Source organism: Crocodylus porosus, unplaced genomic scaffold (assembly GCF_001723895.1).
Source record: "Crocodylus porosus isolate Cpor-Errol unplaced genomic scaffold, CroPor_comp1, whole genome shotgun sequence".
Lineage (NCBI taxonomy): Eukaryota > Metazoa > Chordata > Crocodylia > Crocodylidae > Crocodylus > Crocodylus porosus.
Genome location: NW_017728948.1, coordinates 21,451,542 through 21,464,522, shown reverse-complemented (window position 1 = coordinate 21,464,522; position 12,981 = coordinate 21,451,542). Strand labels below are relative to the sequence as shown.

The 12,981-nt window shown below is 42.5% G+C and overlaps 1 protein-coding gene across 1 annotated transcript in view; it reads left to right on the top strand.

Moving 5' to 3' along the window:
- The window catches only part of MAN2B2 (mannosidase alpha class 2B member 2), a 43,790-nt gene that overhangs the window by 16,736 nt on the left and 14,073 nt on the right, over positions 1–12,981 (top strand). Inside the window, exons 7-10 of the mRNA XM_019553198.1 lie at positions 1,142–1,340; positions 5,744–5,934; positions 6,855–7,041; positions 11,812–11,945. Coding sequence (XP_019408743.1) covers positions 1,142–1,340; positions 5,744–5,934; positions 6,855–7,041; positions 11,812–11,945 — 711 coding nt within the window. The remainder of the gene's footprint in view (positions 1–1,141; positions 1,341–5,743; positions 5,935–6,854; positions 7,042–11,811; positions 11,946–12,981) is intronic.

The following is a 12,981-nucleotide window of genomic DNA, read 5'->3' as shown; positions in this document are numbered from 1 at the left end:
TGTTATCTGCTCAGATCATAGGTGCACCAGCCCAATGTATAAAAGCTGTCTTGGGGAGAAGAAGAAGTTTTGAACTGAATGAATGAATAGACTGTAGTCCTGAGAGTACTGCTTTGTCAAGGCCATATGTAGGTTAGTTGCAGTAGCAAGAGTATACAGTACATGAACCTCAGATATGCCCATTCAGGTTGTCTGCTTTATCTGTTGTATTCATGGTCCTTAGTCTGCCAGAGAACCTAATCTTATTTTCAGTCTGTTTTTTAATTCAGTTAAGCATATCCTACTGGAAGAAATTGTCAAACAAATGGCCAAATCCTAAATAGCCAAAACTGCTGCAGCAGGTAAAGCATCTGTGATTCATTCTGTCCATGAGTCAGGCTTTCTCTCTCTCTCCCTCTCTCTCTCTCTCTCTCTCTCTCTATATATATATATATAGCTATAGATAGATATATATCTATATATATGTGTGCGTGTGCATGTGTGTGTGTATATGTATGTATATATATAGAGAGAGAGAGATCTATATAGATATATATTTCCTGTTTCTTATAACCTGGGGTGTTTTTCCCAGCAGTGCAGTTAGGGTTGGGGTGCCTGTGTTGAGTTGTGACACCCCAAACCTAACCCAACACTGTGGGCACCGAGAGACATTGAAAAGAAAAAAAAACACGCTTTAGAGGCAGCACATCGATTCAACCTGACTCCACGGCATCTGTATAGATCACGTGCTTTAGTGGGTCTTTTCAGGGCTTTTATCTATTTGCCATTTCTGGGCATATGGTGGGCTTAACACAGGGGCACACCGAGTTTAAAATAAAGCACTATTTTGTGAGGCAGGGGCAGGAGGGCAGTTTATATCTGTAAGCAGCCTTAGCAAAGTAATGACAAAGCACAACATGCCCTCCTGCTGATTTGTGTACTACAAAATAGCATCCAACTGTATTTACTAGTACTCCTTAATTACTTCCACTCATGATTTTAGACATGTTTAGCGCTGATTGACACAGAGCCTACCTCCAGGGCCGTGCTTTCCTCCTTTAGAGGTTAAGAACTTTATTGCAAAAACATTGCTAAGTAGCTTTTATGTGGAAGTTAAAAAATGACTAGAAGTGACCTAGTTGTTTTATTCTCTAAATTTCAGGGCTGTGACAAACAATTCTTTAATGCATCAGTTCAGTACACCAACATGGATCCATTACTAGATTATATTAATAAGCATGCTGATGAATTTGGAGTGACTGTCCAGTATGCCACTGTTAATGATTACTTCCAGGCAGTGCATAGCAGAAACCTCACATGGGACATTCTGAATGATCAAGACTTTCTTCCATATTCAACAGGTACATTCTAATACATTAATTTATATGCTCTGTGTGCTTTCTCTCATCTGTATATATATTTATGATTTTATATTTAGTTTAATTTACTTCTCAACTTTAGAAATTCACAACAATTCAACATTTGTGAAAGCCCCAAGTCTAAAAACTTTTGTTGAAGAGAAAAAAGACATTGGGAAACATTTCTGAGTAATAGTATAATAGGTAATTAGAGCTTTCCTTTTGTGTTTTTTTTTGTTGTCGTTGTTGTTGTCTCAGTAGCAGAATCGGTGGACCCTATAACTTCCACTTCAGGGTTGTAACAAAAGAAAAGCTGCACTAAGTGGAAGGGATTTAGGGTATTTCTATGAAGCAGTAGGAACTAGGGCATGAGACCACATAGAGTTCAAAGGAAGCCTTCAGGCATTCTTCCATGTGAGACTGTTTCTGTAGTTTGTATGTTGCTGTGCAGGTATCAGTGGGCCTGCCTACACACGCCTATTAAAGCGCAGCCATAAGCTCTGGAGCTTTTTGCTCTGGAGTTTCTTGCTCTCAGGCGCACATCTCCATGTGCTTGCAAGATTACAGCATGTTGAATTGGGGCAGAGCGGCCCTGGCCAGCAGGGGAACCGGAGGGTCAGCCTGCTAGCCCAGGGTTGCTCCCCTCGGTTCCACATGCTGCAGCAGGGCTGGCTAGTGCACAGGGCTGCTTCAGTGCAGGGCTAGCCAGCAGGCATCTCCTTCACTGAAATACCCTCTTGCCCCAGCCAGCTGGGACAGCATCTACATGTGCGCTGCTGCAGAGTTTTTTACTCTGCAGCAGGATAGTACTTGTAAATACAAGTACTATCCTGCTGTGGAGTAAATTACTTTACTCCAGCCTAATAGGGCCACACATGTAGACACTGAAACTTTTACTGTGCAGCTAATTAGTCTACTGTGCAGTAAAAGCCTCATGTAGACATGCCCACTAAAGACACACCTGAGGAAGGGGTAGGTTTGAGGATGTGCTGTTGTTGTCCTGATCTGGAACCTGATTGGTTCTTATTCCCTGGGGATAAGTCAGAGATTTGAGAAAATAGTGAACAAGCCTGCAGAGTTTAGAACATCTGGTCAAGGCTGAGTGGGAGAAATGTAGTGGTGGATGAAAGACTGATACAAAGCAGCAGGTCAGGACTGTTTCTTATTAATTTAGAGTAGACCAGGGGTGTCACCTGGCTCATGGAGCTGGAAATCTGACAGTAGACAAGTGGTTGGTAGTGTTAGTTCTTGCAGTTGTCTCACCACCAAATTTCTGGCTTCATGGGCCTCATCCAGGGTGCAGTCATGTCATCTGGCCTGTGGGGCTGCTTACAGGCTGGAAATTTGAGTCTGCAGTGTGATGTAGCTGCACAAAAAGCAAATGCACTTTTCATCTGTATCAAAGGAGCATCAGGTGCAAGACATAGGAGGTGATAGTGCCTCTACTCAGCACTGGTTAGGCTTATCTAGGGTATTGCATACAGCTTTGGGCTCCACATTTAAAAAGGACATGGAGGAGTTGGAGGGTCCAAATGCAAGCTGCAAGAATGATAAAGGGCTTGGAAAGTAAGCCATAGGAGTAGAGGTTGAAGGAAATAGTCATGTTTAGCTTACAGAAAAGGCACTTAGGAGGTGGCATAATAGCAGTCTTCAAATATCAGAAGGGTTGCCGTAAAGAAGAGGGAGAAAATCTTTTCTTCCTTGCTATAGAGAAGAGGATGTGAACCGACATTTTGGAATTGCAGCTAAGTAGCTTTAGATTATATACCAGGAAAAATGTATTCACAGTGAACAGTGAGGCCATAGAATAGACTGCCTGGGGAAGTTGTGGACTCTCCAACATTGGGGATGTTCAGGAAGAGGTTGGATAAGCAGTGGCTGGGGATGATCTAGGAGTAGCTATGCCTGCTTTCTGTTACGGGTATTTCCCATGTTTCTGGGCTTTGCTGGTTGCCACATGTGGCTAGGAAGGATTTTTTTCCCCATGTGCTCCTACATGGTGGGGGAGTGGAGAGCGGGGGTGCCTTCCTCAGAGCCTTTGGATGTTGGCTGTAGCCAAAGATGGGGATTTTGACAGGTGTGCTCCTGCTGGGTCTAAATGCTCCGTCTGGGACTAAAATGCAGAGGTGCTCTTCTCAGGGTCAGGTGGACTGCCATGCTTGGAGTCAGAACAGAATTTTGCCTCTTGGTCAGACTGGTACAGACTGTGGGGGATTTTGCCTTTGTCTGCCTCTCTAGCATATTTTAAATAGCCCTTAAAGTAACAGCGCAGGAACTAGCTGCCATTGTTTCCTATGGCAGGTTAGGGTGTTATGCCTTGTAGTTGTGTGACAGGGTTGGCTATGTAGTTTTAGTACTAGGATAGGCAAAGATTGGTATGGGATGGTTTGAATAGGGATGATCCTGCCTCAGATATGGAATTGGATTTAGAGGTCTACTTTTGTATCATTGTGTGAAATGTAATGGTAGAATGAGCAGTAGCTGCTGCAATTCCAGGAGCCCACAGCAGTTAATATGATTAACCTAGAATGCTGTGCACTTATTCCATAAAATGTCCATCTTGTACACACAGTTCTTTAGACTGGAAGAGGAAATGTCTTCTCAATTAATGTGAATTACCGATTCTGCAGTTGTTTTTAAATTCAAAAGCTCATTGCAAAATTTATCCTATATGTAGATAATACCTTATCTAGTCTACCTCTGAAATTTTTTCTTAATTAATCCTCTTTAACTGCACTGTATATGGTACTCTTCAGGTTGTCAGAGTATTACTGAGAGCTCAAAGCATCTCGGGTGCAGGAATACAATATTTCTAATGGAGAAGACAGTATCTAACTTCTGAGTTTTTCAAGCTGTAAACGTGCTTCGAGGTGCCTACTCAACTTTCCCCAGGAAAATATTCTTTCATTTGGATGCAAATATAGCTACTCGGAGGGATGGTGCCAATAGCTTTGCTAATGTTTCTGATGTAAATGTAACTGCAGCTGCTACTTTTTTACAGTGGATAGATACATAAGAGTATTATGGACCAAATTTAGCTTGCTTCTGTGCATCTGTTAACCTTTTTTTAAATCAATGAATAAAGGAATCATTGCTTCCTGTGAATCATTATGTAGACTGATCCTCATGTGCTTCCATCTAGGAATCACGTCATATCTAGCAGCTTACTAATACACATATTGTCAATCCTCACCACTTGCGTCCTGTCATATTCTGGTATTTGCACATTTTACCTGCCTATGTCATTCACTGTACTGTACATGCTGTAGTTGATTGTCATCAGTTATCTGTGTCATAGTAGTGTAATTCCTGTCCCAATGGGTTTATTATGCCTCCCTTGTTCAGTATATATCTAGTTCACTTTCTTCTGTTGCAGATTCTGGCTTTTACTTCTTATGATTAATATTCTATATACTCTTCATGTCATAGTATGTCAATGAGTCACTTAGTGAGCCAAGTGTCAGTTCTGATGCATGTTTTAGAAATTTAGATTTGATTCCCAGATAAGTCTCCTCTTTTTCTAATCTAGATTTGCTTAGTTTTCCACATTTGTCTCTTGGTGTGTGCAAAACTGGTCATACCCCCATCAAAATTCCCAAAATAATAGGAATTGTTCGTCAACCAAAATTTTTGGTGTGTGACTCATGCCTTCTACTTCAGCCATGACAATGTGTCATTGTTGCTGTATGTAGGCAGTTTGCAAAGCACTCCAGGACCATTTTGCCTTTGTTTTTTGAACACTTAAAGTTATTCATGGCCAGTAATACTCTAGTTCAGGAGTTAAAGCATGCACAATCAGTGAAAGGTTTGGGAGATTAAAAAAACCCTAAAAAAACACCTTTTTTTTTTTTTTTTTTTTTTGTAATGTACCAAATGAAATACTGAACTTCATAAGCACTAACACATCATTGAAATGCTCCCCTCTGGCCACTTGAGGGCATCTTTTGATATATTTTGTACTGTTATAACTGTCCTGAGCGTGGAAGGGCCCCTCACTTGTTCTGCTCCATTTGAGGTAATTAAATCTCATTTTGTTTGGCTGACTAAGAGAGAGACTATGGTTGGTTCATAACACAATTACTGGACATTATAAAGCAATTATTTTATTGAGTAAATATACAGTGTTTCAAGGACAATCCAGAATTCATCTTGTAGAGTTTCAGAGGAACATAATTTTAGCAAGCAGAGGTCTCCCCTTCCACCCCCACAAAAATTTGTTCAGATTTGTCTGTTTACAGTCCACCATTACAGTGCTGTTCCGTTTGGTGGTTCATGTTATTTCCCTCCCTTTGCTTTTTGTTGGAATAGGCAAAAAGTTTTATAGTGTAGTGGTCAGAAATGAAGCAGGAAACTACTGTACTGTTTTAGTACTTCATGGTGTGCCCTATCTCTGGAACTCCCTGCAGAACCATTTCAAGCATGGACGGGGTTTTATACTTCCCGCAGCACGCTGAAGGGAATTGCACGGAGAGCAAGTTCACTTCTCAATGCTGGAGAGTCATTTTTCACACAGTATGTTCAGACGTACTCAGCAGGCTCTGTTTGCAAAGTTTGGGCCTTAGAGCAGCTTCGGAGTCTCAGATGGGCAGTCTCAGAGGTAAAATTACACTTTGTTGTCAGAAACAATATCACGCTGTTATCCAGAGGTAGCTCCCCCTCCTCACTTTCCGCCCCTGTAGTTAAAGACCACAATCCCTATGTTAGAATCAAGTCTTATAAATATTGGCCTGGGAAGTGAAGTGGAGCTCCTAATTTTGTAGGCATAACTGACACTTCTACTTCATTGGTGGTGTAATTAGAAGTACCTGATTGGGCCCTCAAATCAAGATGTCTGGATGTATCCTTTTGTTCATATGTGTGGGGTATATTGACTGGCTGGTGGGGGAGCTCCCCAAGGAAAAAGAAATAAAGCCCCAAGGGTTAGTCCCTTTAAGGCCCTTCTGTCGGGGCTAATTGTTTTGTCCACAACCTGGTCACAAAACAAAAGTACATCATCAAAACAGACACATTGGGTGATCATGTGAACTGGATCAGCCAGAAGGCTGGAGAGACTTCCTGTCTGCATCACTTTCCTTATGTCTGTCTTTAGGGGCCACATGTCCAGTCAGGACTTGTTAACCCTTTACAGACTGTAGTGCCTCATTATAGGATGTAATCAAATATGGAGGTAAGATTGAGGAGAAATTTGGAACGTTAGTAAAGGTCCACGATGGAGGAAAATAGTATTTCCTTGTGGAATTGCACTTTTTCTACAAGATCACTAAATCTCTTTGTAAGCAATTATAGTCATCTTTCAATATTATGAAAGACATATATTGAATACATCTTGGCTTTGATGGCTATCTTGTTTTATGTATTACTAATTTGGTGTGGAAAAAATTAAAATCCGTGGATACAGTGTTAATATATCTTTCTTCCCTTTTTTTAATAGATCACATGTAGAGATTATTTATAGCAATTGAAATGAAGACCAGAAATGAGTATCCATTATAACTTTTAAACCCTTTTTGATGTAAGGTTCAACACCATGACGGCATAACAGGCACAGAGTCCCCCAAGGTGAAAGATATGTATGTGAATAACTTGATGAATGGAATGATTAATGTAAAGAAGCTTCTGGCTTCCATAATCTTTGACATGCACAGTGCTGAGAAGAATGGAAAACTCTATTCTTACGTTGCCGGTAAAGATGCAGGAAAACAAGGTATTTCTAAAAAACTCTTTCTAGCCTGTTTATATATATAAAAGATGAAGGGTAATGCATTCTCCTGCTTAGATGGAGATGCCAAAGTTTTATCATTGTTAGTCACACTTTGGAAGAGGCCACGTGGCCAAGGGAGACTCATCAGATTTCAAGCAAACTCAAAGCAATAGGTGAGCTGGGAAGTTTCAAGCACCCCAAGTGAAAGATCATATGATAGGGGGATCTATCCCCTTGATAGTCCATATCAGCTCTACCTAGGGAAGGTGTGCTTGGAAAAAGGGCAGTAAGAGACGCAGGGAAATGGCTAGAGGACGTGGTAATGCCAGAGCCAGTGCCACAGCCTCTGCTTGCATCTGTGAGGTTTCTGTCCAGGCAGGACCTCTCACCATTGAGGCTTCCACCCAGGTCCAGGTTTGGCGCTGTGGGGGCTGCGGCTTGCAAATTCCTTCTAGTGAAGGCCAGGCTGGGGAGTGTCTGTGGTATGAGCAGTGCCTCCTGGTGGTGTCTCTCAGGGAACCAGCAAAAGAGCTACAGGAGGAGGTGGTGCAGCCCCAAAGTATTGTCTACTATGAGGAGTTCATCGATTCGATGCTGGAAGTGACTGGGACTGCAGAGGAAGAACTTCCAGCAGGAGCACTAGAGAAGGGTGGTGGTGGTTGGAGACTCCCTTTTTGTGCAGGATCATTGGATCCATTTACAACCTGACCTTTTTGTCTTGGGAAGTCTGCTGCTTGCCCTGATCCAAGATGTCACAGATGTATTACTGAGACTCTCCAGGCCCTCTGACTACTACGCCATGCTGATTATTCATGTGGGCACCAATGATACTGCCAGGGGAGAGCCTGAGCAGATCAAAAGTGACTACAGCGCTTCTGGTGCGAGGATGAAGGGGATGGGGGTCAGGTCATGTTCTCTTCGATACTTCTGGTAAAGGGAAAGAGCCTGACAGGAGCTGGCTGCGCAGGTGGTGTTGTCAGCAGGACATTGACTTCTCTGGCCATGGAATGATGTTCCAGGAAGGATTGCTGGGAAGAGATGAGATCCACTTGACAAAGAGAGGGAAGAGCATCTTCACAGAGAGGGTCACTAACCTAGTGAGGAGAACTTTATACTAGGTTCACTAGGGTATGGAGACCAAAGCCCTGAGGTAAGTGGGTGATCTGGAGGAAGAGCAAGCAGGATGGGGAAGCAGGGAAGGTATTCTCATTCTTCCTGGGAAATCAGGGCAATCAACTAGTTACCTCAGGTGCCTGTACACGAATGCATAGCGCCTGGGAAACAAGCAGGAAGAACTGGAAGTCCTTGCACAGTCACAGAACTATGCCGTGATTGGAATAACGGAGACTTGGTGGGAGCTCGCGTGACTGAAGCACTGTCGTGGATGGGTATAAACTGTTCAGGAAAGACAGGCAGGGGAGAAGAGGAGGAGGAACTGTACTTTATGTAAAAGAGCTGTATGATTGCTCAGAGTTCCAGTCTGAAACTAGAAATAGGCCTGTTAAAAGCTTCTGGGTTAGTCAGAGGAGAGAGCAACAAGGGTGATATTATGGTGGGTGTCAGCAGACCAGGAGGAAGTGAAAGATGAGGCCTTCTTCAAACAGCTAGCACGTGTTTTCTGATCACAGGCCCTGTTTCTCATGGGAGACTTCAGTCACCCTGACATCTGCTGGGAGGGCAACACAGTAGTGCACAGGCAATCCAGGAAGTTTTTTGGAAAGTGTTGGGGACAACTTCCAGGTGCAAGCGTTGGAGAGGCCATGCTCTCCCTGGCCTGCTGCTCACAAACGGAAGAATTGTTGGGGAATGTAGCAGTGGATGGCAAATTGGGCAGCCATGACCGTGGAACAATTGAGTTCAGGAAGGAAGGACAGAGGAAAAGAAGGATGGAGAGCAGCAAAGTAAGGACCCTGGACTTCAAAAAAGCAGACTTTGAGTAATTCAGGGAATTCATGGGCAGGATCCCCTTGGAAGCCAGAATGAGGGGAAGAGAAGTCTAGGAGAGCTGGCTGTACTTTAAGTAAGTCTTACTGTGAGTGCAGCAACAAACCATCCTGATATGCAGAAAGACTAGCAGGTCTGGCAAAAGACCAGCTTGGCTTAGAATGGAACTGTTCAGTAAACTAAATCACAAAAAGGAAGCCTATAAGAAGTGGAAACTTGGACAAACAACTAGGGAGGAGTATAAGAGTATTGCCTGGGCATGAAGGGATGAAGTCAGGAAGACCAAAGCACTATTGGAATTGCAGCTAAGAAGTGAGGTGAAGGGTAACAAGAAGGTTTCTACAAGTATGTCAGTAACAAGAGGAAGATCAGGGAAAGTGTGGGTCACTGACTGAATGGTAGAGGCAACCTTGTGACAGAAGATGCAGAAAAGCTCCCAGACTACTGCACAGTTAGGGGAGGAGGTGAGCAGCCAACAGTGGTGAAAGAACAGGTTAGGGACTATTTAGAAAAGCTGGACATATTCAAGTCCAGCTGGATAGATGCACCCAAGGGTGCCAAGGGAGTTGGCTGATGTGATTGCAGAGCCGCCAGCCATCATCTTTGAAAACTAATGGCAATCAGGAGAGGTCCCAGATTATTGAAATATGGCAAACATAGTTTTTAAGAAACATATTTAAGAAACAGAAGGAGGAGGATCCAGGGAAATACAGATCAGTCAGCCTCACCTTAGTCCCTGGAAAAATCATGGAGCAGATCATCAAGGAATCCATTTCTAAGCACTTGGAGGAGAAGGTGATTAGGAACAGTCAACATGCCTGGCCAACCTGATTGCCTTCTATGATAAGATGACTGGTTCTGTGGATACAGGGAGACCAGTGGGTGTGGTGTACCTTGATTTTATCAAGGTTTTTGATATGGTCTTCCACAACATTCTTGCAGGTAAGCTAAGGAAGCATGGTCTGGATGAATGGACTGTAAGGGATGAATGGAAGAAAGGTGGATAGAAAACCCTCTGAGCATTGGGCTCCAAGAGTAATAATCAATGGCTCCATGCCTAGCTGGCAGCTGATATCAGGTGGAGTGCCCCAGGGGTCAGTCCTGGTGCCGGTTTTGTTTAATGACTTCATCAGTGATCTGGAAGATGGCATACAGTGCACCCTCATCAAGTTTGCAGATGACACCAAGCTGTGGGAGTAGTAAATAATACTGGAGGGTCAAGCTAGGATTCAGAATGACCTAGATAAGTTGGAGAATTAAGCCAAAAGCAATCTCATGAGGTTCAACAAGGACAAGTGCAAAGTCCCACACTTAAGACGGAAGAATCCCATGCACTGCTATAGGCTGGGGGCTGACTGGCTGAGCAGCAGCTCTGCAGAAAAGGACCTGTTGGTTACAGTTGACAATAAGATGAATATACGCCAGCAATGTGCCCTTGTTACCAAGAAGGCTAATGGCATAGTGGGCTGCATTGGTAGGTGTGTTGCCAGTTGGTGAAGGGAAGTGATTATTCCCCTCTATTCAGCACTGTTGAGGTCACATCTGGAGTACTGTGTTCAATTTTGGACCCTCCACTACAGAAATGATATGAACAAATTGGAGAGTCCAGTGGAGGGCAGCGAAGATGGTGAGGTGCCTGGGGCACATGACGTATAGGGAGAGGTTGAGGAAACTGGGCTTATTTAGTCTAGAGAAGAGAAGACTGAGAGGGGATTTAATCGCAGCCTTCAGCTACCTGATGATGGGTTCAAAAGAGGGTGAAGCTAGATTGTGATCAGTGACGACAAATTCACAGAAGTTTAGGACTAGAAGGGACCTTGTGAGATCAAGTCCAGCCCCCCTGCTCTGGGCAGGAAAGATTGCTGGGGTCAGACAGAACAGGGAGCGATGGTCTCAAGTTGGCGCAAAGAAAGTTTAGGTTAGATATTAGGAAGAATTTTCCCCCGGAAGGGTAGAAAAGCACTGGAACAGGTTACCCAGAGAGGTTGTGGACTGTCCGTCCTTGGGGGGTTTTAAGACTCAGCTTGACAAAGCCTTGGATGGGATGATCTAGTTGGGGATGGTCTTGCTTTGAGGAGGAGGTTGAACTAGATAACCTCCTGAGGTCCCTTCTAGTGTGAATTTCAAGACTGGGTTCTTAATTCTGAGCTTGGGTCCAGGGCTAAGACACAAAAGGGCATGATCAAGTCAGTTGCTTAAATAACAATTTTAGCCAGATAACAGCCCAGTATATGCAGTAGTGAACTTCAGCAAAGATTTTTCTTATCATTTATTGCCAGGATATATAAGATCTCATCTAAGTTTACTAGAAATATGTTTATTCCAGAGAGAATATAGAGTTCCTTTAATAATTATTATGGAAAAAGCACCTTTATGTTGGAGACCCTCCTTTTTTCTTGAATGAAACTAGTGACTGAACAGTAGGATTCCAGATTACTGGGTTGAAGCTTGCACATTGTTTATGGAATAATGCATCAGGATCTTCTATGTATGATAGTAAGTGGTGGAGGATTTTATCATCAGTGGTTAGCATGTTGAAAATTACATTCAGTTCAGATACGTTTTTCTAGACAGTAGTTCTGCCTGTGTAGTTTATACACAGAAAACAAATAATTTTGTACAGTATTTTAAAAATAAGTCTTCAGTTTAACTGCAGTACTTTTCTCTGGGGGTATATTTTTATATTGAAGCCTTGTAAGATGTTTTCATTATGTAGCTTGCTTTTCAAGAATCATTCCACACTTTTAACAAATCAGTTTTTAAATGTATAACTGTGTATCATCATTGTCTTCTATTGTCTTTATGTTTATCTTGTGTATCTGTGGAAAGGTACAAGAAACATTGACCAATATATTTTCGTCTATAATCCACTGGCATGGAACATCACTACTTTTGTCACTATTCCTGTGAGCGACTCCGCAGTTAGTGTGTATGATGACCTGGGACATTCTGTACCAGCACAGGTATTACATGGTTGTGGTAACGCTATTGCATTTCTGTTTGTAATATGCAGAACAGTTAGCCCTTGTGGATTCCCCTTCTCAAGAGTGCCTGTTAGCTTCTTCAGTGTAGTGGAAACAAGAACATGATTGAACTGTGGTTACTGCATTTGTCCATGGGAATCTAGAATCCTATCTAGCAACTGTGTTTATCCAGTTTCACCTGCTTTCTCCAGACTGGATTTTGAAATATTGTGGATATTAAGGGAGCAGGAGAAAATACTATCCAAACATACAGGACAGTATTACCAAATCTCTTGCTTGAATAGTGAATAAAAATAAGAAATTGGGTTATTTTGCTTTTTTCTTTTTATTACGAATCCACGGTATTTTGAGGTGTACATGGGATGTCCCGAATGTTTTCTTTAATTTCTTTTACTGATACAGCATGTGTCATCTGTACGAATAGCCTCAAGCTGTATTTAGCCGTATCATCCCTATGTTAATATGCATTTTGATATATATGCATTTCTTATGTTATATTAGGCCCAGAACTGCATAATGTGATAATGATTTTTAGGTCTTACTTCTTGAACAATGACTTTCATACCTGGGCCCCTTAATTCAAAACCTAAATGGCTAAGAGAAATAGTCTCTAAGAATTAGTATTAGACAGCAGTTCGCTTAATGGCCAGTGATCTGAGGCAGGGGAGCCAGGCCGTTCCAGACAGTACAGAATTTACATTTTATGTAGAGAGCTCTGTAGCAAGAATAACACTAGGGAATAGGATATTCAGGGAAGGACATTTCATACAGTTAGGAAATAAGTGAGAGATGGTGTCCTTAGGATATGTCTGAAAAGATATAAATTTTCTCCGGGTCATAATTAGATCAGGGAAAGTTTCTGGTCTGGTAAACAAATATGGTCTTGGCAGGCAGGAAGTTATATGTATACTATGGGCTCCCCAAGAATCCAATGGATAATGTATGTAAATGTAACCAGAATAAGAAATGGTGCTTAAGCCTTGCCATGGGAACAAGTGTTTATCTAAACTTCCCT